Here is a 27798-nt window from a genome sequence, read left to right as displayed (position 1 = left end):
TTAGGTCTCCTAAAAACCTCTCTCTTGAATTTCTTCCCTCTTATTTGGTCCTTTCCGGATTTGATATTCTCTTCCTGATAAAATCTTTCGATCCTTTTCTTTTGGGCCAAAGCGGAACTACTTGAATTGCTTTATTCCCCCATCCCCTCTGCCCCGATTTTCATCCCTTTGACTGTTCCCGTCAATCTTACCAGGACACTCTCATTTCCTCTTGCCCTTTAAAGATATTTGGAAATGAGCTAGGTAAAAGGAACCCAGCCGTGGGAATTGAAATATTGCAGCAAACAAAACTCCAGTCTGAAGTGGCCCTTGGGGAGTTAAAATCACTGCCCCATTCCTTAATCTTCGAGGTTTATGCAAAATCGGCTCGGGCTGCGAGTCACTGAAAGCCCGAGGTACTGACTGCAGGGCTCACTCTTGTAGGCACACATCGATCGAAGGGGGATAAGAGAGCTTTGTAATTTCTGCACCCTCCAGTGTGGGGATCTGACGGCAGCGCTGTTTGTGGGCGCGGCTCCAGACATTTCAGACTCCAGCCCACTCCCAATTCAACAGGGGCTCGCTGACCACTAACCGGCACACTTTTCACTTTGTTTTCTCGTTTCTGATAATTACTAATACAGTAATACTAATGGGGCTCGAAGGACGTGCTCCCAGAGCTGACATTGTGTCTGGCACCATGCCAAGTCCTTCCCATGGTCTGTTCAAACCAACAACCTTGCCAAGTAGGTACAGTTATGTTTCCATTTTACAGACCTGAAACAGAGACAGGTCCTTGCAGAGCGAAAGAGACTTTTCCCGGAAGTGACAGAGACTGGATTTAAACCCCGGGGAAGGCTTGTGTTCCAGGGTCCTTTACTGCCTCTCTTTTTTTTTAATTTTTTTTATTTTTTTTTGGGACAGAGAGAGACAGAGCATGAACGGGGGAGGGGCAGAGAGAGAGGGAGACACAGAATCGGAAACAGGCTCCAGGCTCCGAGCCATCAGCCCAGAGCCCGACGCGGGGCTCGAACTCACGGAGCGCGAGATCGTGACCTGGCTGAAGTCGGACGCTTAACCGACTGCGCCACCCAGGCGCCCCGACTGCCTCTCTTAAACACACAGACGCACACAGTTTTTTTTTAAAAGTGTTTACTTTGAGAGGGAGAGAGGAGAGAGAGCAGGGGAGCGGCAGAGAAAGGGAGAGAGAATCTCAAGCACTCCAAGCTGTCAGCGCAGAGCCCGATGCGGGGCTCGAACTCAAGAACTGTGAGATCACGACCTGAGCTGAAATCAAGGGTAGATGCTTACTCGACTGAGCCACCCAGGCGTCCCACAAATGCTTTAAAATGGGGATATTTGGAATCACCAGGATATTCTTTCACGATTCTTTTACAATCTAAATGCATTGTTTTCATCCTTGGAGAGCAGTGTTTTAGCTCCGTTTGACTAGGGTAGAGAGACACCTGGTGGCCATTCTGGTTTTTAAAACTTTCTATTCTGCAAAATTTCGAATGTGTACAAACAGATTAGTATAATAAACCCGCCTTATTCCCATCACCCAGCTTCGACAATTATTACCATTCTGCTTTTCTGTTTCCATGTAGGCCTCCACCCACTCTCCATCCCCTGCACACTTACTTTTTTTGTGGTTCTTTTTTTAAAAAAAAATTTTTTTTAAACATTTATTTGTTTTTGAGAGACAGAGAGAGACAGAGCATGAGCAGGGGAAGGGCAGAGAGAGAGAGAGAGAGACACAGAATCCGAAGCAGGCTCCGAGCTGTCAGCACAGAGCCTGATGCGGGGCTCGAACTCACAAACCACGAGTTCATGACCTGAGCCGAAGTTGGACGCCCAACGGACCGAGCCACCCAGGCCCCACTGTGGTTCTTTTTTAGAATAAAATTTACCTATGTGGAATTCTACCAAATCTTAACAAGGTATCTTGGCAAACAGACACAGCCATGTAACACACAGCCCTATCAAGGCAGAGAATGTTTCCATCACTCCAAAAATGCCCTTTGCCAGACCACCCCCCTAACCAGGCAACAATTGTTCTGATTTTTCACTGCAGATTAGTTTTGCTTCTAGAATTTCAGATAAATGGAATCATAGGGCATGCACTCTTTTGTGTCTGAGTTCTTTCACTCAGCACAATGTCGGTGAGAGTCCTCTGTGTCTTGTGTACCAGTTCTCTCTTTTTTATCGCTGTACCCTTTCTATTGTATAGATTCCACGTCCGCTCTCCGGTTGATGGAAATTTGGATTGTTTCCAGTTTGGGGCCATTATGAATAAAGTTGCTGTAAACCTTTATGTTGGAGTCTTTTTGTTGGCTGTGTGTTTACACTTCTCCTATGTAAATACTTGGGAGGGGACTGCTGGATCAAAGGGCGGAGGCTAACTTTATTAGAAACTGCCAGACCTTTTTCCCAAAGTGATTCTAATCACTTCACATTCCTGCCAGCGATGCGGGAGCGGTCCATCTGTTCTGCGTCTCGCTCATAGTTGGTGCTGTCAGTCTTTTTCATTCGAGCTGCTCTGGGGCCATCTCGATGCAGTTCTGACTTGCATTTCCCTGATGACTAATGACGTTGAGCACTTTCCTATGCGCTCATTGACCATTCGTTTTGTCTGCCTTTGTGAAATGTCCGTTCAAGTCTTCTGCGCAATTTTTACGGGGTTTGATTTTCTGTTACTGAGTCATAAGAATCTTTTATCCTGGATGCAAATCCTTCGCAGGTATACATTTTGTGAACACTTTCGGCCAGTCTGTGGCTTGCCTATTCGTTTTCTTAATGGTGTCTTCTGGGAGAAGTTTTTGATGAAGTCGAATGCCTTATTTTTTATAGTTCTTTCTTCCTTTGTCATAAGGAAATATTACCTTCCTCTGGTTGCAGAGATCTTCTCTTCTGTTTTCTCCCGTTAGCTTTATAGATTATGCATTGACAGTTAGGTCTCAGATTCATCTCAAGCTTTTATATATATAAATAAAATATTATAATATGTCCAACATGTTTTTATAAATTTATATCTTTATATATTATGAGATAGGAATTGTTTATATATAAAGTTCATATATAATAAAAGTTTTCTTTATATAGTTCCATATGTAAGTTTATATAACATATAGATGAATTAAAAAGGTTTGTTTTTAATTAATTTTGAGAGAGAGAATGCAGGCAGGGGAGACAGGCAGAGGGGGAGAGAGAGAATCTCAAGTAGACTGCACTGTCAGCACAGAGCCCTACACAGGGCTTCATCCCATGAAACTGGGATCCCGACCTGAGCCAAAATCAAGCATTGGGCGCTCAACCGACTGAGCCACCCAGGTGTCCTGATACATAAAAAAAAGTTTTATATAGAGTTTTGTATATATGTTTATATATTATATAGATATGTGTCTTATATATAGTTTTATATATAAATGTATACTGTATAATATATAGATATATAGAAGTTTTACATATAGTTTTATACATACAAGTTTATATAACATATAGATATGTGGAAGTTTTACATATAGTTTTACACATATAAAAGTTCAAGTAATAGAAATGTATTAAAATATGAACATATATTTTATATGTATTACACTACATTATTTTATAATATATAAGTATATGTATCATGAAGTAGGGTTGAAATGGATTTACCCCATTATGATACCTAGCTATTCCTGTGCTATTAGTTGAAAAGATTTTCCCTTTTTGCCCTGACTTGTTTTGGTACCTTTGTTAAAAATCAGTTGACACAGTGGGCTTGATTACTCCCGGCGAAGATGCGTGAGTCCTGTAGCTTTGTTTTCCTTTGTCGAGACAGTTTCAGCTATTCCAGATCCTCTGTGTATCCAAAGGAGTCCGTTGTCAATTTCCTGTCCCATGCCCAGATTCATCCTTCAGTACCTGCCCTGTGATAACGGACCTCCTTGAGCGTAGCTCCTTGAATCCTGGTCACTAGAGGGCGCTGGAGGGACGCTGCACTAGCCAGAGGTTTCTCTTCCTGGCTCCCTTTGCTAGGTTTTGCTGCTTCTTTTCAGCGGCAGTCGCCTGCGCAGTGGTACATGGTGACCCATGCACTAACCGTGTGCCCAGAGCACGGTCCCTCAGCCCCCCAGTAGCCTGGGCCTGGTGATCACCTTGTGGCGATCCTCCCAACGCAGAGCTCACACGCTCCAGGCCACCTCCTATGGCGGTGCCCCCCAACCTCTCTCTCTCTGTACCCCCCAGTCTCCAGCCTCAGCTTGCCCCAGACCTGGAGAGCTGTTTCCCACAGCCCTCCTGACTCAGGCAGTGCTGCACCAGGCCCGCTGCCCAGCGCCGATCGGACTCCCTTTGCCCACCTGTGTCCCTCATGGACACTGTCTAGTGACAGTGGACCAGCTCTGCCCCCTGGTATCCCGCTGAGATTCTCCACCTTCCAGTGAGCTGCGACGACTCCTTTTCCAGGGAGGTCTGAAGCCCAGCCTTGGAGAGAGGACCCTTCCGGGGTGTCCTTCCTTGAGTGTTCCTCTGTAACAAGAAATTCCCATTGCAACCAAATTCCTCACTCATCTCAGAATTACACAGCAAGCTGAGGTAACTGACGCTTAGCAAGGGATGGTCAAGAAAGACTCCGGGGCCGGGCTTTCTAGGTTCATATCCTGGCCGTGCCTTTTGGCAGAACTTGGACGTGCTTTATAGTGTCTCTGTCCTCAGTTTCCTCATCTGTTAAATAGGCATGGCAATAGCATTTACTTCCTAGCCTCAGCACTAGGGCCAAAGAAAATAAAGGCCAAGTATTTAGCGTAGTACCTAGCAGTCACTGCTCTGTTGCCGTCAGCTGCTGCCGTTACCGTTACTGCTTTTATTACCATCCCCTTGTATCCCTAACCAGATCGTAAACCCTTAACAAAGAGAGCCTAATGTGATCTCAGCGCTCCACTGTCCCCAGGGCATCTCGCTGTTTCTGTCTTAGACGAGCAATAGGGGCTGCAGAATAAACGAGCTGCTGACGAATGTTCTGTTTGCCGCAGAAAGAAGAAGTGAGGAGGAAGCACATTCGTCTGCACATGGAAAGCACGCTGACCGCCCGGGACAAGGTCGGGGTGCAGGATTTTGTGCTGTTGGATGCCTACACCAGCGAATCTGCTTTTCTGGACAATCTTCGAAAGCGTTTCAGCGAGAACCTCATCTATGTAATGTCACCTGTTCCTCAGCTGTTTCCCTAGACTGGTGGTTCCCCTCCTGCCTGTCTTCACAGCCTTGAGGATAGTGAACACTATCTCTCTATTAGGTCAGCCTTTAAAGAGAGGTGTGAAGGGACCACTGGCAGATGCACCCTAATCCTGGCTTCCAGTGACAAAGACCCAGCTTAAACGAGCGTAAGCCATAAGACAGAATCTATTGACCCATGTCACTGTAGGGTCCAGAAATAGATCTAGGGTCTAGGGTGATGAGTCTTGAAGAGCCTCGAGGGCTCTTTCCCACCTCTCTGCTCAATTTTGCAAAGGTCTCTTTCTGGGGCGGACTCTATGCAAGGGGGCAAGGGGGCTGGGTAGCTGACAGCCGGACCAGGCTGATGTTGGTAGGCAAGAGAGCAATTCCCCCCGGAGACACAGACACTGGTTGGCTCTGATTGGCCCATCTCGGGTCATTGCTTACCTCTGAACCAATCCCCACAGCTGAAGTGAGGAATATTCTGATTGGCCAGGCTGTTTACCCAGGCCCAGCCCAGGAGGTGAGGATTTAGGCCAGTGTGCACCTTACCGTTTGATGCGGGCTGCCAGCCGGAGAAGGTTCCTCAAAGGAATCTGCCGGAAGAAGGGGATCGAGATGCCAGACTGGCAAATATAAGAGATGTCCACCACATCCCATGAATCTCCAAGGGTCAAGGTTGCCACACATGGCCAGACCTGTTCTTAGGTTTGTCTGGTTGCTTCTAGTGGTGGTCAGTTTTTATTAAGTTCCCCATTTATCACCGCACCTTGATTTGATTGGTCAAATTTCAGGTAGATTGTTGTAGGGTAAACTCCACAGCATCTCTGTGTGTTTTTAAACTTAATTAACTTTATTGAGATTTTATTAGCTGTTGCTAAGAGTAAATTAGACCATGAAAAGCAATCTAACGATATTTGCCTTGTAGCTGTTTTGTTTTTAATGGTGCCATGACTTAATCCGTATGTCGAAACCAAGGTTACTGGGAGAAATAAGCAATGGGAATTCTTAGAGTATATATTTTTGATTGAAGTAGATTTTATGTATAAGCCAAGGAGAAAGAGTGCGGTATGGAGAAGTAGAAGTGGGATGATAGGATCATCATGAATAAGTCATTTCCGGTTTGAACAGATTTCAGAAACTACGTTCTACCCTGGCAGATTTCTACTGGTGGAAGCCGTGCACAATTTTAGACAAAATATGGTACTCTCATCTGTTCTAGTTCTCTGCTCGACTTTGTTCTAGAGATTAGAAACATCCGTTAGAATGATTTTAGCCTAGGCATCAACTTGAGAACCTCCAATATCGAGGCTCTGGAATGAAACCCGGTAACAAACCCGGAATGTGAAAACTCCAGATGTATTTCCAGAGGAGCCCAGGCATGTCTTTGTTTTCTGTTCAAGAGGGTGAGAGCTTTGGTCATTCCTGAGTGTATTCCAAGAAGCGTTTACGTTAGTGGTTCTGTTACAATCACGAGTATGTGAGGAACTTGACCAGTAATAGAATGCAACATTGCAACCCAGGGAAGTACGTGCCAGCAGGTGGGCATGTTGGCCCAGCTGGAGACAGCTGGGATGCCTGTCTTCCCTGCTTTCACCCAATGGCCGGAGAGACCTCTCTGAAACATCAACGTAGGTCAGACTGTGGTGCTCTCTTCGTAAAGCTCTCCATTTTACATTTACAGTGTAAGGCAAGTATTACTTATCAGTAGGGAGAGTGGTGTCTCCACCACACGCTGCATTTGGAATAAACCCCCGGTTCTTCATGCCCTGGGGGATCCGAACTTGCTCCATCTCGGACTCCGTGTCTTAGCGTCTTCCGTTCCCCACTCCCTCGCTGACCTCCAGGGCAGCCAGCCTGCCCACCCTGGACCCCTCAGCCTGACCTGCCCTTTCCTGCCTACTTTTTTTTCATCATTCAAGTTTCAGCTCGGAGTCACCTCCTTAAAGAAGACTTCCCCAAGCCCACGAGCTAAGGTGGCCTTCCTTGGTCACTCCCTCTCTCATTACCCTACGTGTACCTTTCTTACCATTCTAGTTGAAGCATTCTGGAACCCCTTCCCCCAGACATGTGCACACGCGTGTAAGCTCCAGGACAGCAGGGACACCACCTGTCTTATGTATTGTTTTATATCCCATGAAATGAACACATGGGGATCATAGCATGTGATGGTCTCTCACTGTAGCCCTTTGCACCCCACAATTCCTCACTAGTGCTTTGGTCCATTCTTCTAGACCTATATTGGGACTCTCCTTGTATCTGTGAATCCATACCAGGAGCTTGGAATCTACACTATGAGCCAGATGGAACTTTATCAAGGGGTCAATTTCTTTGAACTGCCACCACATGTGTAAGTAGTACATATGGGCGATCATCAGTAGTATTTTTCTCTCTTCCTCTTTTTTCCTTTCCCCTCTCTCCCTCTTTCCTATCCATCCATCCATCCATCCATCCATCCATCCATCCATATCTTTGATGCATCCTCATTAGGTTCTGTACCTCACTTAACCTCCTGCCTTCTTGATAAATGTCTTTCAACACAATAGAAAGCATCAGATCCTTGTCAAGTCTCAGTTTAAATATCCCGAGAGGTGGAATCTTTTGTAACTGTTAAGAGCTCTAAGAGCGTGGCTGGAGAGGGGTCTTTTCTGGGAAGAGGTTTGCTGTAGCGCCATCTACTGGTGTCTGAGTATCATGGCGGCAAAGGAGCCTCCCATTGGTAGGGCCCTGCAGATCCGTAGTTCAAGCAGTTTCCTGTCTGATCTATATGTCACTATGGCGCTACTGAATTTCTCAGTTCTCCCTGGTTGACTTCTGGGCTAATATGTGGGCTGTCTCTCCATTTTTCTTGAGGACTTACCTATTCACCTCCTATAAGGCCTTTATAAACCTTTCGGAATCACTACCACTAGGGGGATCCAAATTAGCCAGCTTTCAAACTCGGCCACGTGGGAAGCTTATACTCGTGGGAGACTTTCACGCTTTGGTTTCTGATCTTGAAGGTAAAACCCTTGTACCGGTTTCACCTCTTGTCCTATAGATATCACAGAGCTTTTAAAATATTTTTGCTTTCCTGTCTCGGTACTCTTACTACGCTACATCTTGAAGGAAAGAGGAAACTTGGGATCTCATTATAGCTATTAAGTGTTTATTTTTTTTTTAATTTTTTTTTCAACGTTTTTTTATTTATTTTTGGGACAGAGAGAGACAGAGCATGAACGGGGGAGGGGCAGAGAGAGAGGGACACACAGAATCGGAAACAGGCTGCAGGCTCCGAGCCATCAGCCCAGAGCCCGACGCGGGGCTCGAACTCACGGCTGAAGTCGGACGCTTAACCGACTGCGCCACCCAGGCGCCCCAGCTATTAAGTGTTTAAAATATTTAGACAAGATGTTATTTCTACCTGCAGTTAATAGAATGTCTCTTGGGGATATATATAATTTAGTATCTGGCTTATTCTCATATGAAATGTTGATGGGGGCGCCTTGGCAGCTTAGTCGGTTGAGTATCTGACTCATGATTTTGGCTCAGGTCGCGATCTCACGTTCACGGGTTCAAGCCCCCACGTCGGGCTTTGCAATGACAGGCTGGAGCCTGCTTGGGATTCTCTCCCTCTCTCTCTGCCCCTCCCTTGCTCACTCGTGGGCGCACGCTCTCTCTCTCTCTCTCTCTCAAATAAACTTTTAAAAAATGTCCGTTGTTGCTCAACTTGTTCATTTTAACTCTGTTATCTGAATTTTGATTTCTGGTGCATTTTACCTCTGATCGGTCAACGGGTCCGGGTGAGCGTTTGATACCTGAGCTCAGTGTCCTCGTACCACGGTCTGGACGTGGTTTCCCGGAGGCGGGGTTCTTGGTCCTTCTGCTGTGGTGGGCATTACACACAGCCCCTTCCCGCTCCTTCCCCAGCTACGCCATAGCTGACAACGCTTACCGCATGATGTGCTCTGAGCTAACTAACCACTTCATCCTCATTTCTGGAGAGAGCGGGGCAGGGAAAACGGAGGCCTCCAAGAAGATTCTCCAGTATTTTGCCGTGACCTGCCCAATGACCGAGTCACTACGAATAGCCCGTGACAGACTGCTGCTCTCCAATCCAGTGCTGGAGGTAAGTGATCTTTGAGGACCTGTTGAGGGGAGTTCTAGGGAGGTCAGTTAAGTAAGAAGAATCTTCTGCCTGTGCAGGACAGTCAAAATGGGCAGATCACCGTCTGGGAGTTAAGCAGAAAGGTCTCAAGGGAAATATTGTGCTTAAGGGCATAACCTTGAAGTCCGGCAAGCATGGACGCTAATCCCAGGGCAGCCACGCCTCAGCAAGCTTTAGCAAACCACTGCATATCCCAGATTCTGTTTCCCTATCTGTGGAATGGGTCTACTCATAGTTCCCACCTCCTAGGAGTTTCTGAGGATAAAACCAGGTGAATGCATAAAAAGCACACAGCAGAATTAGTAAGCACTAAAGTCATGCTCTCTTATTAATATCTTATTTAATTGAAATTATTTGGATGATTATTGCAATTCACTGACTTGCTGTTTGATTTTGAACAATTGATTTTGAACAGCAATTCTGTGTTTTTGTCGCCCTTCATGTTAATGGTATTTGTGGTTGAAGGAATTTTCCCCATAGACCTATGGGCTGAACAATTTACCTGTTTGATAGAAAAAAAGGTCTGGTAATGGGGGCCATGAACTCTGTCTTCTAGAACATCAGGGGCCTAGGGGCCTCTATAGCTCTCCCTAGTCAGTCCTAGATTGGATGCTAGAGAGATCTTTTTGTCCTTTCCTCTCACTCCATCCTCAGTATTTGGCATCAAATTCTCTGTACTTCGTGGTTCCTTCTTAGAAGATAAAGTATGGCTTTAATCCCTGGCTCCCCCTCCCTCCCCCATTTTCATAATCGTGGCGTTTGGGGTTAGGAATCTGATGAGCTTGGTGAGCTTAAAAGACCAGGCATGACAGTTTGGTTCAGCCTGTCCCTGTCTCCCTCGCTTTGTATTGCAAGGCTTTTGGAAATGCCAAAACACTCCGGAATGACAACTCCAGCAGATTTGGAAAATACATGGACATCCAGTTTGACTATAAGGTACACTGAAGTTCCTATTACTGGTTCATGCGGACCCCTTAGCCTGTCAGTGACAGAAACCCGACCCGAGGTCCCTTAAGGGAGAAAGGGCTCTATTGGCTCAAATAACTAACAACTCCAGGATTAGTGCCATTTTGGGAAGTGCAAACAAAGACCACAATGAGATACCATTGTATACTTTCTGGGTGAGCAAAAATTAAGAAGTCTGATCACACCAGCTATTGGTGAAGATGTGGATAATTAGGAACTTTTCCACATTGCCGGTGGGGCTCACACTGGTGCGACCCACTTGGAAAACAACATTATTATCTTGTGAAGTTGAAATCACATCATCTATGGTGGAGCCATTCCGCTCTTGGAGATTGGCAAGCCTACCCCCCAAGAGCCCTGCTCATGATGGTAAAAAGGTCTGGAAACCGTCAACACATCTGGAGAAGGCTGAGTGTCCATCGACAGGAGAATGGTTAAATGGTGGGATGTTCACCCAATGAACTGTCACGTAATAGCAAGAGCAAGTGAATGAAGCTACACGTAACATGGTCAAGTCTTAGGAAAGTCTGACGTGTCAGCCATTTCTTATAAAGCTTGAGAATAACCACATGGAAACGATGTACTGTGTGGGCGCGCATAATTATATGGCATGGGTTGGCAAATGTTTTTTGGATAGGGCCAGATAGTCAATATTTCAGACTCTGTGGACCATATGGTTTCCGTCACAACCACTCAGCTCTGCTGCTGTGGCATGGAGGCAACCGGAGACAGTGTATGATGAGTATTGTTGTATGTTCACAGAATTTAAATGGGGCCAGTGCAAGTGGGAAGGGTCGACAGAGTTCTCAAGGACATAGAACTCCAGGGGACAAACTATCACTTAGACCGGAGGACAGTTGTTGCTTGAGGGTTGAGTGTAGTGATAACAGACTGGCTCAGGGTCTTCCAGAAGCCGGTACATGGACTTCTGGTGAAGTGCGCCCAGACTTTGAAAAAAAAAAAAAAATTGAATAGTTGTGTCTGTTTTTAAACTCCTTATTGAAATTCAACACATCTACTGAAAAGGAAGCAAGGCATGAGTCCAGTTTAATGAGTTTTTACCTATCTGCCTGTGACAACTGGCACTCAGATCAAGATGTAACAATTTCTAGCACCTAGAAGATTGTCCTACCCTTCTCTGACAGTATCTGCCCTCCCAACTGTTACCAACTGTTCTTCCCTCTATAATCAGATTAATTTTGTGGGTTCTTGGGCCTCATGTGTAGGAATTATATGTCCTCTTTTTCGTCTGGCTCCCTTTAGTCAACACTCTGTCAGGTTCATTAATGTCGCTCCATGTGGCAGTTGGTCATTTTTTGCTTATGTGACCTCATCATGATTTTTCTGTTCTCCTATCGATGGACAGTTGGGTTTCCAGTTTGGGGCTGTTGCAGATAGCGCTCTGAACATCCTTGCAACATGTCTTTGAGTAGATATTTGCATCCACTTATGTTGGGCACATACCCAGAGGTGGCATTGTTGGGTTCTTACCAGGAATGTTATGATAATTAACGATGGGTCCAGTTACCAGCAGGGTTCTCTGCACCCTTGAAAGCATCTGGTATCATCAGTCCTTTCAGGTTTGAGACGTTCTGGTGGAGTAGACTGGTTTCCCAGTGTGATTTATGTTTGTATCTCCCTGATGATTAGTGAAGTCTTGATAACTGGCCAATTAAAAAGTTTGTGTTAGAGCCTTTTGCCCACTTTTAATTAGGCTGTTTTTCTCATGTTGATTTGCAGGAGTTCTATATATGTTCTGGAACCCAAATCCCTTACTGGATATATTCTTAAAAACAAAACAGTGTGATACATAAAGATACGTAAACAGGCCAGTAGACGGGAGTGCAGTCCACCAAGGCGTCCACATGTGGTATGATTGCCTGGCTTATGACCAAAGCACCACTGTGATCCAGTAGGGAAACGATTGCCTTTCCAATAAATGGTGCTGATCAATCTGAAATCCATGTGACTAAAAATACCTTTGACCCTCTACCTCACTCCATACCCAAGAATTCAGTAGTGCTCGACCCCTGTCCTAAATGCGACTGGTAAAATGACCACGCTTCTGGACAGAAGCATAGAAAATCCTTCTCATGACCTCAGGGTAGGCAAAAATATTTGTAAACAGAGCCCAGAAAACACTAAGCATAGAAGAAGAATCATTTGAATTCGGAATTTCTGTTCCTCAGAAGACACCAGTAAGAAGGCGGCTCAGTTCTCGTCATTGGGCATTTTTTGTTCTGTCCTGAAGGGCATTCCCGTAGGTGGGCATATCATCAGTTACCTGATAGAAAAGTCTCGAGTCGTCTATCAAAACCAGGGCGAGAGGAACTTCCACATCTTCTACCAGCTGCTGGAGGGAGGCGAAGAGGAACTCCTTGCTTACCTTGGACTTGAGCGGGACCCCCAGCTGTATAAATACCTCTCACAGGTCAGAAGGACCAGTACCTGGCTTGGGGGGGGGGGGCGCCCTTTGGGTGGCAGGGGTGAAGGGCATTACTGGGGGTTTCTATGGGATGGCCAAGAACTTTCTCATTACCATTCTGGAGATATCCTATGGACTGGTTTCTTGCCACTTATCATAACCCCTTTGTCTATGCCTGACAGATCATCTTGGTAAAGTAACCAGTCTCTAGGTGGGTGGTTCTCAGCCCTGGCTGAAATTAGAATCACCCGAGGGGATTTGTCAACACACACACACACACACACACACACACACACACACACTGTAAAGATTCCAGTCTAATTGGTCTGAGATGGGACCTGGACATCAAGGCTGTGTTAAACACTCCCGTGATTCTGGATAATTAAGTGAATCCCCGGTGATTCCAATACACAGCAGAAGTGAGAACTACCGGTCTGGGTGTGATAGTAACTCGCTGCCCGTCCGTGTCCACAACTTGTGCTGCTCCCTTCTGCTTCCCAGAACTAGTTTAGAAAAGACTCCCCACCTTGCCTCCCAGTCTGAGGGTTGTTAATTGCAAAATGAATGGACTTCCTTACAGAGAGAGTTTGGGCCATTCCCGTAAGCAACCCTGGGACCCAGTGTTGAAAGATGGACTTGGAGAATTTGACTCCCACCATTAGTTTTTCTGCAGCCAGGACTAGGGTTCTAGAAGGTCCCGATTGTATAGGATCTATCACTATTTGATGTCACTGGCACCTTTTACGCCCCAAGATTTTTGGATTTTTCTCTTCTTTGCTGGGTCTGGCTTTGAATGGAGGCCACTTGGCAGAGTGCACGTGGGGCCATCATTTGAGAAAGAGAACGAGGTCTTAGGAAGTGAATCTTGTGAAAGAAAGACCAGCATTTCATAGTCCTGGTGAAAGAGTAGACATGACCGAAATGCATCTTGAAAAATGAGGCTAAATGATGAAAATAAAAGAATCCCAGTCTCCTTTTGCAGATTTCGTACTAATTGGAGAATGAAGAGTAATTCGGATGTGATATATATATATATATATATATATATATATATATATATATATATATATATATATATATATATATATATATTTATTTTTCCTTTTTGAGAACCGAATTCTCCCCATAAAGCTGTATGGTAGCCTCACATTTGGCTTCTCACGGCATGAACAGAGAGGGTCAATTTATAAAAATATTTTAGAGCTTGAATCCTTTTCCCAAGGGCTTCTCCTAACCCTTTGATAATTCAAATCATTCCCTTTTGGAATGTAGCTTGTCTTTTATCTTTGCAGATTTTTTTTTTTTTCTGGCCAGATCTTCAGACCATTCGCCAGTATTATTTTGTTCAATTTTGTGTTGCCCGGTAACTTGGACAGACGTAGTGGCTTTACTCGCAGTATATCCACGCTGCTTCCAAACCTCTAGGTGCCCTGGAAGGATTGACTTAAGCTGGCCCCGCCCTTGGTGGGGCAGGAGCAGATGCCATTGGTCGAACCGGGAGGGATATTTGGGAGGTTGCAGATTTAACACTGGCCAGTTCAGGGTGGATCTTTTCATGACCCAGCACCTCCGGTTTCCCCAGGCAACAAGGAAATCTGTTTAACATGACGAATCTTCAGATAGCCAGGAATCTAGGAACACCTTGTCCTACAAAAGCAAAAGAGACAAACATAAACAAAACAAAACAGAGACTTCATCCAGAATGTCTTCCCTTTAAATTGTGACATTCGGTGGTGTGTGTCTTCTTTAGAAGACAACTTCTAGAGTCAGTGGGAAGTCTCATCACCTCTCTGCTGGTGATTGTATCCGTATCACCTTCATTTCTCTAAATGCCAAACTCTTCTTGAGTGTCTCCTACCTCGTCCCTCGTCCCTCGTCCCTCGTCCCTCGTCCCTCGTCCCTCATCCCTCACGGCAGTTTCTGCTGGAGGTTGTGATTGCGTCGAGATTGTTACCTGAATTTCAGGGCTTGTCCTCTCCCTGCATTTTTTAGCAGGTGTTTACTGAGACAAACATCTTCAGTTTACTTGACAAATAAGACAAGGAAAACAATAAAAAAAAAAAATACTTGAAGAGATATACCACTAATGTGCACCTTTGAAAGTTTTCCCAGGGCAGAGATTCCAAATAAATTTGAAAAAGGCAACAGCCGGCAAATCATGCTGTGCTAGACGATGAGATAAAACCTGGCTTTTTATAATCAGAACATTCTAGAGCTAGCTCTTGCGTGTTTGGAGAGAAAACCACTTTGATTCAAGAATAGGTGTGGGCGTGCCTAACTGTCCTTGTGGAAATGACGCGAAGCAACCCGATTCTGTGTTAACAGGGTCATTGTGCCAAAGAGTCGTCTATTAATGACAAGAACGACTGGAAAACTGTTTCCAGTGCCTTTTCTGTCATCGATTTTACTGAAGATGACCTCGAGGTATGAGCCCTGTGGTCACAACTGCCAGTATGGTCTGGGATTGACGAAACAATCCTGGTATCTTGGTGATCGCCCAGTAGGGTTGCCAGGCTCAGCAAATGAAAATACAGGATGCTTAGTTACATGTGAATTTCAGATAAGCTTGTCCCAATGAGATAAACTTCTACGAAAAACTTAGTCCTTGCTTATCTGGGATTGAAATGTTACCTGGGCATTCTGCATTTCATCAGACCTAAGATTTCCCAATGCGGTGAGCAAGGAGGAGATTTTGTTTCTTCTTCCTCTCACATCCAATCTCAAATATATTCTTAATAATTTTTTTTAATTTTTTTTAACGTTTTATTTATTTTTGAGACAGAGAGAGACAGAGCATGAACAGGGGAGGGGCAGAGAGAGAGGGAGACACAGAATCGGAAGCAGGCTCCAGGCTCCGAGCCATCAGCCCAGAGCCCGACGTGGGGCTCCAACTCACGGACCGCGAGATCGTGACCTGAGCCGAAGTCGGACGTTTAACCGACTGAGCCACCCAGGCGCCCCTTAATAATTTTTATTTATTTTTGAGAGACGGGGGTGGGGGGGTGGGGGATGGACAGAGGATCCGAAGCAGGATCTGTGCTGACAGTGGATAGCCCAGCTCAAACTCTGAACTGTGAGATCATGACCTGAGCCGAAGTCAGACGCTCAACCACTTAAGCCACCCAGGTGCCCCCAAATCAAATCTCAGATATTTACATGCTCCGGATCTACAGGATTACTGTTTATTTACACTTCTATTTTTGAACAAACTGGAGAAGATTGTAGTATATATGAACATTCTGTTTTTACATCTTTTTCTGTTTTTCTTTTTGATGGTTAAAACTCTTGCTCTTTCAAGGACTAGAATTATACTTTAAAATATATTTAGGGGCCCCTGGGTGGCTCAGTCAGTTGAGCCTCCGACTTTGGCTCAGGTCGTGATCTCACAGTTCGTGGGTTCAAGCCCCACATGGGGCTCACTGCTGTCGGCCCGGAGCCGGCTTTGGATCCGCTGTCTCCCTCTCTCTCTGCCCCTCGCCTGGTTGCACCCTCTCAAAAATAAATAATACATTAAAAAATAAAATATTATGCATTGATATAATATATACCTATATGTATCTGGGATCATGCTATTTGCATATGAAATGGTCTGTTGGTGGGAAGGGGATGGGGAGGATCCAGAAATAGAAGTGTCCTGTGCTGGAGATGGAAGGAGGAATCTTCCCCCATCCTCTGCTGAGGTTCTTTTATCCTCCTTCCCTTAACATCTGAGGTGGGTAAGAAGCTGATTCCTGGGGTGGGGGAAACTTGGCTCCGTGAGCTCGGGCTGGAATTAGGAAGGAGCGGTTTTCCTTGGCTGTCTCCCGTGATGACGTTCATCAGTTGGGCGGCCGCCCTTCTCTCCCTGTTCTCCTCACCCTTTCCCACATTCCTAGAATCTCTTTGGAATTCTTGCCAGCGTCCTACACCTGGGGAACGTTTGTTTTGAAGAGAACCACCAAGGCTGTGCCACGATCCCAGACACCCATGAGATCAAATGGATCGCCAAGGTGATGTTCGGTTTCTGAAAAGCACGGGGAGGGCCCGGCCCTTTCGGAGGCGGAGGGCAGGAGAGCGGAGCTGAAGGCAGCTGGAGGCCCAGGTCCCACGCGGCCAACACCGTGGCCTTACGGCTGATAGTGGCTAGGAGATTTAAAGAGCGAGGGGGGCAGGTGAGGGAGTGGGTAAAAGCCAGCTGAGTGTAAAATCGGGATGTGGTCTCTCTCGCATTTCGGTGGGATTATCCGTCAGGGTGTATAATCCTGGGCCTGGAAATGGCACCAATTCCTTGCAAATTGGCAAAAAGCAAATCTGATCGCTGAATGGCATTTTGGTTTCCGTGTTTTCAGCTCCTGGGGGTCCACCCATCCATCCTTCTGGAAGCTCTCACCCATAGAAAGATTGAAGCCAAAACTGAAGAGGTAAAAATGACACTAGATGGAAATGTGCCTGCTCTCCCCGCTCTTGCCTGCCTCATGGAAGAGCAGGACGATGGTCCTAGAGGAGGCCGGGGTCCCGCCTTCCAGCTCCTGTAGGAGACTCCTGCCTCACCCTCCCCGTCCCCACCATTGCACCATCACTAGCTTTCCATGCCTCCCCTCTTGCCATGCCTTTCCCCCATGAGGTCTTTGCACATGCCGTTCCCTCTACTGGAACACTGTTCCCTGTGCTTCTCTAATGCCTTCTCATCCTTCAGTTCCTGGGGTCACACCCTCAAAGAGTCTCCCTGACCATCCCACCCCTATCCTTATGCACCATCGGTATCTCCTCATACTGCTCTCAGCTTGCAACGTGACGGTGTGTGGGGCGTGAATGTCCCGTCCCCCAACTGTGAACCCACAGAATTTGTCTCAGTCATGGCTGTACCTCAGCAGCTCCATGCAGTGCCCAACACGTCGTAAGCACTCAAGAAATAGCTACTGCCTGAACGTGTACAGGTGGGGGCGGTGTCTTCCCCCAGCACATATCCCTCGCTGGCTGCTATTAAAGGCTAATTTGGAAACTCGGGAGGAAGTGGGCTTTTTTTTTTTTTTTTTTTTTTTAAGAGAGAGAAAGAAAGTTGCAAAGAAAGAGGGAGACAGAGAACTCCAAGCAGGTTCCATGTTCAGTGCAGAGCTCGACATGGGGCTCAATCTCACCACCATGAGACCATGACCTGAACTGGAACCAAGCCCCGGAACGCTTAACCAACTGAGCCACCCAGGTGCCCCCATGGGTTTTTTGTTTTGTTTTTTTAACTTCTGTAATGATGCACCTGTTGTTGTCCTCAGGTAATATGCCCACTGACTCTGGAACTCTCTGTCTACGCTAGAGATGCAATGGCAAAGGCCATTTATGGACGAACATTTACTTGGCTAGTCAACAAAATCAATTCCTCCTTAGTGAACAAGGTTAGTCCAAACACGTTTGACTGACTCACTCTTGCTAACGTGGTAATGTTTTATAACCGACCTTGTCACTCTGAAGAATTTGTGAGCGTTGACCATTGGTCCCTGGTGCCCAGGGACGATATCGTTCTGCGTCTCCATTCCCGGCACACAGTAGGCTCACAAAAAAATGCCCGCTGAATGATTTTTGGAGTGTGTCCTGAAGTGTGGGATGCACAGTATTTGAAGTACGCCAGATGGCCTTCAGTGTCCACGGAATTTAGCTTTAACAGTGAGCATCTTTTAATGTGTATAAGAAAAAATATGTATAACAAGTCCTTCAGATTCACCCTGGGAGTTTCCTCCAAGCTAGAAATTAAGGAAATGATCCTGAGGCACAGAGTATGTAGATGTGAAATTCAAGGAGATAGTATGTAAAGGACAGATTTGGAAGGCATCAGCTCAGGACACCATACAGAATGCTAAATTGTGGCCCTTTCGAAAAAAATAGGCATGTTCTCTTTAAATATCCATCTTTGGGGCGCCTGGGTGGCTCAGTCGGTTGGGCGTCCGACTTCAACTCAGGTCACGATCTCGCCATCCATGAGTTCGAGCCCCGCGTCGGGCTCTGAGCTGATGGCTCGGAGCCTGGAGCCTGCTTCGGATTCTGTGTCTCCCTCTCTCTCTGCCCCTCCCCCATTCGTGCTCTGTCTCTCTCTGTCTCAAAAATAAATAAACATTAAAAAAAATAAAAATAAATATCCATCTTTGCACCTGGTCCTCTCTTTTTTTTATTTTTTTAATTTTTTTAATGTTTATTTTTGAGAGAGAGAGAGAGAGCGTGAGTGCAGGAGAGGCAGAGAGAGGGGAGGACACAGAATGGGAAGCAGGCTCCAGGCTTGGAGCCGTCCACACGGAGCCCGACGTGGGGCTCGAACTCGTGAACTGTGAGATCATGACCTGAGCCGAAGTCAAGTGCTTAACTGACTGAGCCACCCAAGTGTCCCCATCCTCTGTTTTAAAATGACATTTGTATCACCTGTCCTCTCTCCTGGATAGACATCTCCTTTGCTGCTGTCTATAGAGGTCTCTTGCTTTCTTTGGGATTGATGTGGGCTTGGGAGGCTGAGAAGGGCTGAAGGAAGGGAGTGAACCAGAAGGGGAAGGTCTCACTTCCCGGGTGGTGGCTGTGGAAGCTTCAGTGGGATCCCGGCAGGCTGCCGGCCAGAGGAGCAGGCTGGGAAATTTGTTTCCACCCTATAATTTCTCTGTGAGCCAATGTTGGAGACAGAGAAGGTGTGAGTTTTATAACCAAGTCCCAGCTTTGGGGGCAGCTACCGGATTTTAAGAGTCATTAAGTAAAAGACCTAACAATGAACAGTGTGTGTTACTTTGACTAGGATTTCACCAAGAAGACTGTGATTGGATTGCTGGATATCTATGGGTTTGAGGTCTTCGACAAGAATGGGTAAGTTTGTCATTACCTCCCGGTCCTCTGTCCGTCTGGTTTGAGGCATCTCTAATGTTGCTGGAACTGGGTTTCCCATCTTTAGAAATTCTCGGGATTTCCATAGCCACTAACTCATAGACTGTTCCAGAATTGGAATGACCATTAAAAAAGGCAAACGTCTGGGGCGCCTGGGTGGCTCAGTCGGTTGAGCGTCCGACTTCGGCCTGGGTCACGATCCCGCGGTCCGTGTGTTCGAGCCCCGCGTCGGGCTCTGGGCTGATGGCTCAGAGCCTGGAGCCTCTTCCGATTCTGTGTCTCCCTCTCTCTCTGCCCCTCCCCCGTTCATGCTCTGTCTCTCTCTGTCTCAAAAATAAATAAACGTTAAAAAAAAAAAAAAAGGCAAACGTCTTGGGGCGCCTCGGTGGCTCAGTCGGTCAAGTGTTCGACTTGGACTCAGGTCACGATCTCACAGTTTGTGAGTTAGAGCCCCACGTTGGGGTCTGTGCAGACAGCTCAGAGCCTGGAGCCTGCTTTGGATTCTGTGTCTCATTCTTTCTCTGTCCCTCCCCCACTTATGCTCTATCTGTCTCCATCTCTCAAAAATAAATAAATGTAAAAAAAAATGCAAACATCTTTTAACTTGATTCTTGGGATCTATTTAGTAAATTGTATAATTAATAAGGACTTTGCTTTTTCTGTATTAAAAAAAAGCATCTTTAAAAAAAGAAGTAAATACAGGGGTGCCTGGGTGGCTCAGTCAGTGAAGCGTTGACTATTGATTTCGGCTCAGGTCATGATCTCACAATTTCGTGAGTTTGAGCCCCGCATCAGGCTCCGTGCTGACAGTGCAGAGCCTGCTTGGGATTCTCTCTCTCCCTCTCTCTCTGCTCCTCCCCCACTTCCGCACTCTCTCTCTCTCTCAAAATAAGCGTTAAAAAAAAATAAAAATAAGCAGATACAGTTTTTTAACTGGTCTACTCGTGTAGCTTTAGCTCTTTAAATTTTTGGCCTCTCTAGTTTCGAACAGTTCTGCATCAATTACTGCAATGAGAAACTCCAACAACTGTTAATTGAGAGAACCCTTAAGGCGGAACAGGCAGAATATGAAATGGAAGGTATAGAGGTAAACGTCTTAATGTTTTCTTCTCACTTGATTTCTTAATCTAGCGAAAGAGATTTGCTTGAGAAATGGTATTTCCCTGGAGATTTTGGCCTCCCTAGTACTAAGAATTATTTTTTTCTCTCCTGCTCTGCTTATTTTCTGGGAAATTACTTTGACATTCGGGTAGTTTCTTTTCTTTTCTTTCTTTCTTTCTTTCTTTCTTTCTTTCTTTCTTTCTTTCTTTCTTTAATGTTAGAGATAAAAAAAATCAGATTTTGGAAAAATAACGTTGGAAAATCATTTTAAAAAGAGATCTATTTTATGTTCACCTAAATCCCCCTCGGAGAATTCTTTTCTCTTTGTCATTTCAGTGGGAGCCCATTCAGTATTTCAACAACAAGATCATCTGTGATTTGGTGGACGAGAGACACAAAGGGATCATTTCCATTCTGGTGAGAAAATTAATGTTGACTTAGAGTCCATTCATACGGTGCCGCCAACACGCGGAAGTCTTCCCCCAGGCTTGAAAAGGGTTGCTTAGCACAAGCAGAAAGCCAGAAAACATAAAGGAAGGTTTTACAAAGAATGTGCGCTGATCCAGAGTTGAGACTCCTTGGGATGCACCCATGGCTTTATCTTGACCTGTTGGAACTTCTGAGAACATCCATGCCCAATTGTTCCAGTTCAAACATCGCTTTTTTCAACATGTTTGTTTATTTTTGAGAGAAACAGAGTGGGAGCGAGGGAGGGGCAGGGAGAGAGGGAGACACAGAACCTGAAGCAGGCTTCAGGCTCCCAGCCATCACCCCGACGCGGGCTCGAACCCATAACCCACGAACCGTGATATCGTGACCTGAGCCAAAGTCGGATGCTTAACCGACTGAGCCACCCAAGATGCCCCCAGACATCACTTTTTAAAATCTAAAGCCAATGAGAAAGTATTTCTTTGCCTTTTCATTTGGGATCTTCTCCCTTATAACGAAAATAATTGGTCTCCTCTCTCCTGCCTGCCGCCCGCCCCCACCCAACTGTTGGGTGAACAAGATTCTAAAGCACAGCAGTGACTACAGATGGTGCCTGTCATTGCCAGGAACATGGGCACCCCCTGGATTCAGATGCCCGCCCCATTGCTTGCTAGCTATGTAACCTTGGGTGGGTGTCTTATCCTCTCTGAGCTCCCATCTCCTTGTCTTAAATGGACGCAATGATAGCAGCACTTATCTCGAGGAATTGTAAGGACAGGCTGAGATTGTACATGCACAGGGCTTAGAATTATGCCGGCGTGTGGTAAGCATTCAGACTCTCTTCGTTCAACAAATGCTTACCGAATGCTTCCTTGGTGCCATGACTGTGCCCTGTGCTGTGGGACACGAGCAGTGGACAAAACAGATCAAAACCACTACATTCATGAAGCTTTAAATTCTAGCGCGGAGAGACTGACAACAGACAGTTTCGTGGGCAACATAAGTAGGTTTTACAATGAAAAAAGCTCAAAAGATGAGATGCGCCGGGAAGGATGACTCAATTTCAGGCGAGGTGGTCTGGGAAGGGCCGTGTGGACATCCGGGGAGGCAAGTTCCGGGAGGCACAGGCTGACATAAGCTCTTCTCGGGGCTCTCAATGCTCATATTGATGGCTAGACTAGCATAGACATGTCACTTCGAAAGGGTTGTCTCACTCACCTGAAGCCCGGTGTTCTCTTGTCGTTTTAACAAAAGCTGCAGGGTTGATTTTATTTTTTAAATTTTTTTTTTCAACGTTTTTTATTTATTTTTGGACAGAGAGAGACAGAGCATGAACGGGGGAGGGGCAGAGAGAGAGGGAGACACAGAATCGGAAACAGGCTCCAGGCTCCGAGCCATCAGCCCAGAGCCTGACGCGGGGCTCGAACTCACGGACCGCGAGATCGTGACCTGGCTGAAGTCGGACGCTTAACCGACTGCGCCACCCAGGCGCCCTAGGGTTGATTTTAAAGATGGTCACTCGCATGTTGCCAATGTTAAGGGCCCGAAACAGGAAGTAGAAAGACACAGCCGGAGAGACGTGAGGAGTTAGATGCCCGGGGCTTTATAGCTTTCTCTCCATGAGGTTTTTGCTCCTGGTAAAAGGGGATGTGGTCTTGGCCAGCAGTGGCTGGTTAAGGGAAACTGAGGTGGTGTTCAAGAAGACTTCGGAAATATGGTGGTCGGATGGGTGGGCGAGGTGACTTTTCACAGAATTTCAGGTCCCTCTGAGAAGCTAAGCACGCGTGAGGGGTCACTGCCCTCGCGCCCCCAAGGTTCACCTGAACTTGGGTTGAGGTGACAGCGTTTTAGTCCACTACCTTCGGCCACAGCTGGCGAAGGCGTTTCAACTTGGAATCGATGGCGTAGGATGCTACGGATCGAGGCTTCTCTTTTTTTCTCTGGAAGGATGAAGAATGTATCCGTCCCGGTCCCGCTACGGACTTGAGTTTCCTGGAGAAATTGGAAGAGAAAGTAGGCCAGCATGCGCACTTCCAGACGTATGTATCTCGCTCGACAAGCAGCTTGGGGAAGCTCGTCACTTACCCACTTTCTTGGGTATGTGGGCAGTGGACCCCAAGAGTAAAGGTGCTTCTTCGTGCACAGAAACGTGATGCACCATGATGATATACCGACTCCTATATGCGTGTACCTTTTGTTAGTAGAAATCAAACCCGAATTCCAGGTAGAATGTTCTAAGATTTTGTATCTTTTTTTTTTTTTTTTAACGTTTATTTTTGAGAGTGAGAGAGAGCACAGTGGAGGAGGGGCAGAGAGAGAGAGGGAGACACAGAGTCTGAAGCAGGCTCCAGGGTCCAAGCTGTCAGCACAGAGCCCGACGCGGGGCCCAAACTCATGAACCATGAGATCATGACCTGAGCCTAAGTCAGACACTTCATGGACTGAGCCACCCAGGCGCCCCTAAGATTTTGTATCTTTATGATCGTTACCTTGTGGACAGGGTCACAGGTGTGAAATAGGCTTCTTTTTCAAAGTCTTTTTTTTTTTTTTAATGTTTATTTTGAGAGAGAGGGAGTGCAAGCAGGGGAGGGACAGAGAGAGAGGGAGAGAGCCAACCAGGCTCAGTGCAGTCAGCCCAGAACCCAACACGGGGCTTGATCTCATGAACTGTGGGATCATGACCGGAGCTGAAATCAAGAGTCAGACACTTAATGGACTGAGCCACCCAGGAACCCCAGAAATAGTCTTTTTTTTTTTTTAAGTTACGTATCAAATATAAAGTACACACAGAGCTATGTGTGGATCTGAAGCGTACGACCCAACGAATCTTCACATTCGTGTGTACTCACATCACTGCCACGTAGATCCAGAGAATGAGGGTTTACAGCATCCAAGAAAATTGACTAGAATCGCAGCTCGGCCACTTATAAGACACGTGACCTATTAATATACCTGGTGTGGAGCATTGTAAGTGACTCCGTAAGTCACCTAGTGTAATTTCTGGCCGTGGCAAAGACCGGGTAAATGGTAGTGGCTTTATCAGAGCTTTTGTAGAATGTTGAAAGGATAAGGAAATGAATCAAAAATGGAAAACTGAAGGGCACCTGGGTGGCTCAGTCAGTTAAATGTCTGACTTCAGCTCAGGTCACGATCTCATGGTTCATGAGTTAAAGCCCCACATCAGGCTCTGCACTGACTGTGCAGAGCCTGCTTGGGAATTCTCTCTCTTCCTCTCTCTCTCTCTGCCCCTCCCCCACTTGGGTATCTGTGTTGTCAATATATATGTTCATTTCAAGAAAGTTTACAAAAAAATTAGCCATCACCAGAATCTGAAAAATGATGTTTTATGAGCATTTTAGTCACTTACCATCATAAAAATGTAGTAAATTGGTTCTTAGTTATCATCTGGAAAAAGTAGAACTTTTTTCATTGTACAAATCAGTGTGTCTTCTGTGGCTCATGTGTGTTTTTTAATTCCTCAGTTCTCAGGGGAAGGATCACATTTTATTTTTAAGTCTTCATTTCAATTCCAGTTAGTTAACATACAGTGTTATGTTAGTTTCAGGGGTACAGTATAGTGATTCAGCACTTCCATTCCTCACCCCGTGCTCATCACAAGTGAAGTCCTCAGTCCCCATCACCTATTTCCCCCATGTCCCCACCCTGGTAACCATCAGTTTATTCTCTACAGTTAAGAGTCTGTTTCTTGCTTTGTCTCTCCCCCACCGCTTTGTTCATTTGTTTCTTAAATTCCACGTATGAATGAGATCACACGGTATTTGTCTTTCTCTGACTGACTTTACTTAGCCATTATATTCTCTAGGTCCGTCCATGTCGTTGCAAATGGCAAGATTTCATTCTTTTTTGTGGCTGGGTAATATTCCATTGTGTTTATATGCCATATCTTCTTTATCCATTCACCGATCGGTGGACACTTGGGCTGCTTCCATAATTTGACTGTTGTAAATAATGCTGCTATAAACATAGGGCTGCATGTATCCCTTTGAATTAGTGTTTTTGTATTCTTTGGGTAAATACCTCGTAGTACAATTGCTGGATTGTAGGGTAGCTCTGTTTCAACTTTTGGAGGAACCTCCCTAGTCCTTCCCACAGTGGCCGCACCAGTTTGCATCCCACCAGCTGTGCAAGTGGGTTACCCTTTCTCCAGGCTTCTCTTTCGCTCTTTGCTTTCTATGTCGGTGCGTTTTGTTACAGCAAACTAGGAAGGTTCAGTTCGTGTCTCGTTCTCTCTTGCTGCAGCCGGAAGCTGGCGGGGCCAAAGGGCCGAAAGAGGATTGGCTGGATGGAGTTTCGGCTCTCTCACTACGCAGGAGAGGTCACGTACTGCACCAAAGGTGAGTGCGCGTGGGGCGTAGGTCACGGTCACGCAGGTGTCCCTGTGTCCACCGAAGAAACGGCTGCACGTCTATCCCAAACATTCCCTACTAGCTCTGCTTGCAAGCAAGCCGTTTGAAGTTTTCTCTTTATTACTTTTTTGTCGAACCACTTCATTTCACCCATTTAAAGTGCACCATCCGGTAGTTTTTACTCTGTTCACTTGATAGTTATGCACCCATCACCGCTGTGCATTTTAGAGCGCTTCGCCCCAGGGGCGCCTGGCGTGGCTCAGTCAATGAAGCAGGCAACTCTTGGCCTCGGCTCTGGTCGTGATCTCGCGGTTTGTGGGTTCGAGTCCCAGGTCAGGCTCTGCGCTGATGGCACAGAGCCCGCTTGGGATTCTCCCTCTTTCTCTCTGCCCCTCTCCTGCTACCGTGCTCGCGCTCTCTCTCTCTCTCTCTCTCTCTCTCTCTCTCTCTCTCTCAAAATAAATAACTATTTAACAAAAAAAGAACACTTCATCCCAAAAAGAAACCCTGTTTGCATTAGCAACTATTCCCTGTTTTCCCCAGCCCCATCCCCCACAGCTGTGAACTAATCTGTTTTCTGTCTCTGCAAATTTGCCTGTTCTGGGTATTTCATCTAAATGGAATCACACAATGTGTGGTCTTCTGTGTCTGGCTTCTTTCCCTTAGCATCTTGTTTTCAAGGTTCATCTGTGTTACCATTTTTTATTGCTAAATAATATTCCATCTATGGATATACCCTGTTTTGTTTATCCATTCATCAGTTGATAGGCATTTGGGGTGTTTGCTTTTGAGCTCTTACTAATAAGGTTCCTATGAACATTGTCTCTCAAAACCTTTAAAAAATATTTTCTTTTGTCATTTCTGCTTTAGGTTCTAAATTATTTTCACTTTTTTTTTCTTTTTACAGTTCTTTTTTAAGGTAGGCTCCACACCCAATGTGGGGCTTGAACTCACAACCCCAAGATCAGGAGTCACATGCTCCATTGACTGAGCAAGCCAGGTGCCCCTAAATTATTTTCACTTTTAAATAAGTTTCTCTAAGAATATTTAAAAAGCAACATGTGGGGCGCCTGGGTGGTGCAGTCGGTTAAGCGTCCGACTTCAGCCAGGTCACGATCTCGCGGTCCGTGAGTTCGAGCCCCGCGTCAGGCTCTGGGCTGATGGCTCGGAGCCTGGAGCCTGTTTCCGATTCTGTGTCTCCCTCTCTCTCTGCCCCTCCCCCGTTCATGCTCTGTCTCTCTCTGTCCCAAAAATAAATAAAAAACGTTGAAAAAAAAAAAATAGAAAAAAAAATAAAAAGCAACATGTATTTTTTCTCTTGAATTCAGAGTGGTATAAAAACAGAAAACATTTTCAAATGGAATGAATCTCTCTTTGTGGATAATTGATTGATTGTCATCATCAATAATATACACATAACGCAAGAAGTTCCTAACGGTACAGAAAAGTCCAAAAAAGGAAACTAAAAGTCCCCTTTACTCCTAGTTTCTCCCACAGGAACCAACAGTTTCTTGTAATTTCTTTCAGGAAAATAGAAGTATCTTCTGCATCTACTTAAGTATGTGGGGACACATATACATATTCAAATAACGCATATATGCACACGCATTTAAGTAACACAGATTGTTATTCTGTGTTCTCTATTTTGCATTTTTTTTCATTTAATGAAAACGAGAAAAATTGTTTGTTTTTGTTTTAAATGTTTATTTATTTTTGAGAGAGAGAGAGAGAGGGAGAAAAAGCGTGTGCCCAAGTGAGCTAGGGGCACAGAGAGAGAGAGAGAGAGAGAAAGAGAGAGAGAGATATAGAAGCAGGGCTCATATTCACCCGAACTGGGGCTCAAGCTCACCCAGTGTGGGATTCGAACTCATGGGATCATGACCTGAGCCGAAGTCAGATGCACCCAGGTGCCCTAAATGTTTGTTTATTTTTGAGCGAAAGAGCGTGAACAGGGGAGGGGCAGAGAGAGAGAGAAGGAGAGAGAGGGAGACAGAGGATCCGAAGCAGGCTTGGTCCTGACAGCAGAGAGCCCAGTGTGGGGTTAAACGCACTAACCTCAAGACCATGATCTGAGCCAAAGACAGACGCTCTACCGACTGAGCCACCCAGGAGCCCAAGATCATTTGGATTCCAATTAACGCTCAATACTTACCGTAGGCCAGACACTGTCCCAGTGCTTCACCTCACAGAACCGTTTTATTATCCTTCTTTTAATCTCGAAGGCAACTGAGCTCAGAGAAGTCAAGTAACTTGCCCAAGGTCACTCAGATAGTAAGTGACAGAGCTGGGGTTCAGACCCACACCTTTTGCCTCCGCACTCACATCTATTCTCCGTAGCAGCCAACAGATTGCACCACGTT

At 45.8% G+C, this 27798-nt stretch overlaps 1 protein-coding gene across 1 annotated transcript in view; it reads left to right on the top strand.

Annotated features, from left to right (window-relative positions):
• The window catches only part of MYO1H (myosin IH), a 116011-nt gene that overhangs the window by 65016 nt on the left and 23197 nt on the right, over positions 1 to 27798 (top strand). The window contains exons 2-15 of the mRNA XM_058691029.1: positions 4992 to 5153; positions 7407 to 7522; positions 9082 to 9280; positions 10175 to 10255; positions 12537 to 12716; positions 15036 to 15134; positions 16586 to 16699; positions 17039 to 17110; positions 17960 to 18079; positions 19456 to 19523; positions 20523 to 20628; positions 20979 to 21059; positions 23019 to 23110; positions 25332 to 25426. Coding sequence (XP_058547012.1) covers positions 5028 to 5153; positions 7407 to 7522; positions 9082 to 9280; positions 10175 to 10255; positions 12537 to 12716; positions 15036 to 15134; positions 16586 to 16699; positions 17039 to 17110; positions 17960 to 18079; positions 19456 to 19523; positions 20523 to 20628; positions 20979 to 21059; positions 23019 to 23110; positions 25332 to 25426 — 1549 coding nt within the window. The 5' untranslated portion in view covers positions 4992 to 5027. The remainder of the gene's footprint in view (positions 1 to 4991; positions 5154 to 7406; positions 7523 to 9081; positions 9281 to 10174; positions 10256 to 12536; positions 12717 to 15035; positions 15135 to 16585; positions 16700 to 17038; positions 17111 to 17959; positions 18080 to 19455; positions 19524 to 20522; positions 20629 to 20978; positions 21060 to 23018; positions 23111 to 25331; positions 25427 to 27798) is intronic.

Source organism: Neofelis nebulosa, chromosome 11, assembly GCF_028018385.1.
Source record: "Neofelis nebulosa isolate mNeoNeb1 chromosome 11, mNeoNeb1.pri, whole genome shotgun sequence".
Taxonomy (NCBI): Eukaryota; Metazoa; Chordata; class Mammalia; order Carnivora; family Felidae; genus Neofelis; species Neofelis nebulosa.
The sequence above is the reverse complement of the archived record's forward strand: the minus strand, read 5'-3'. Positions and strand labels throughout refer to the sequence as shown.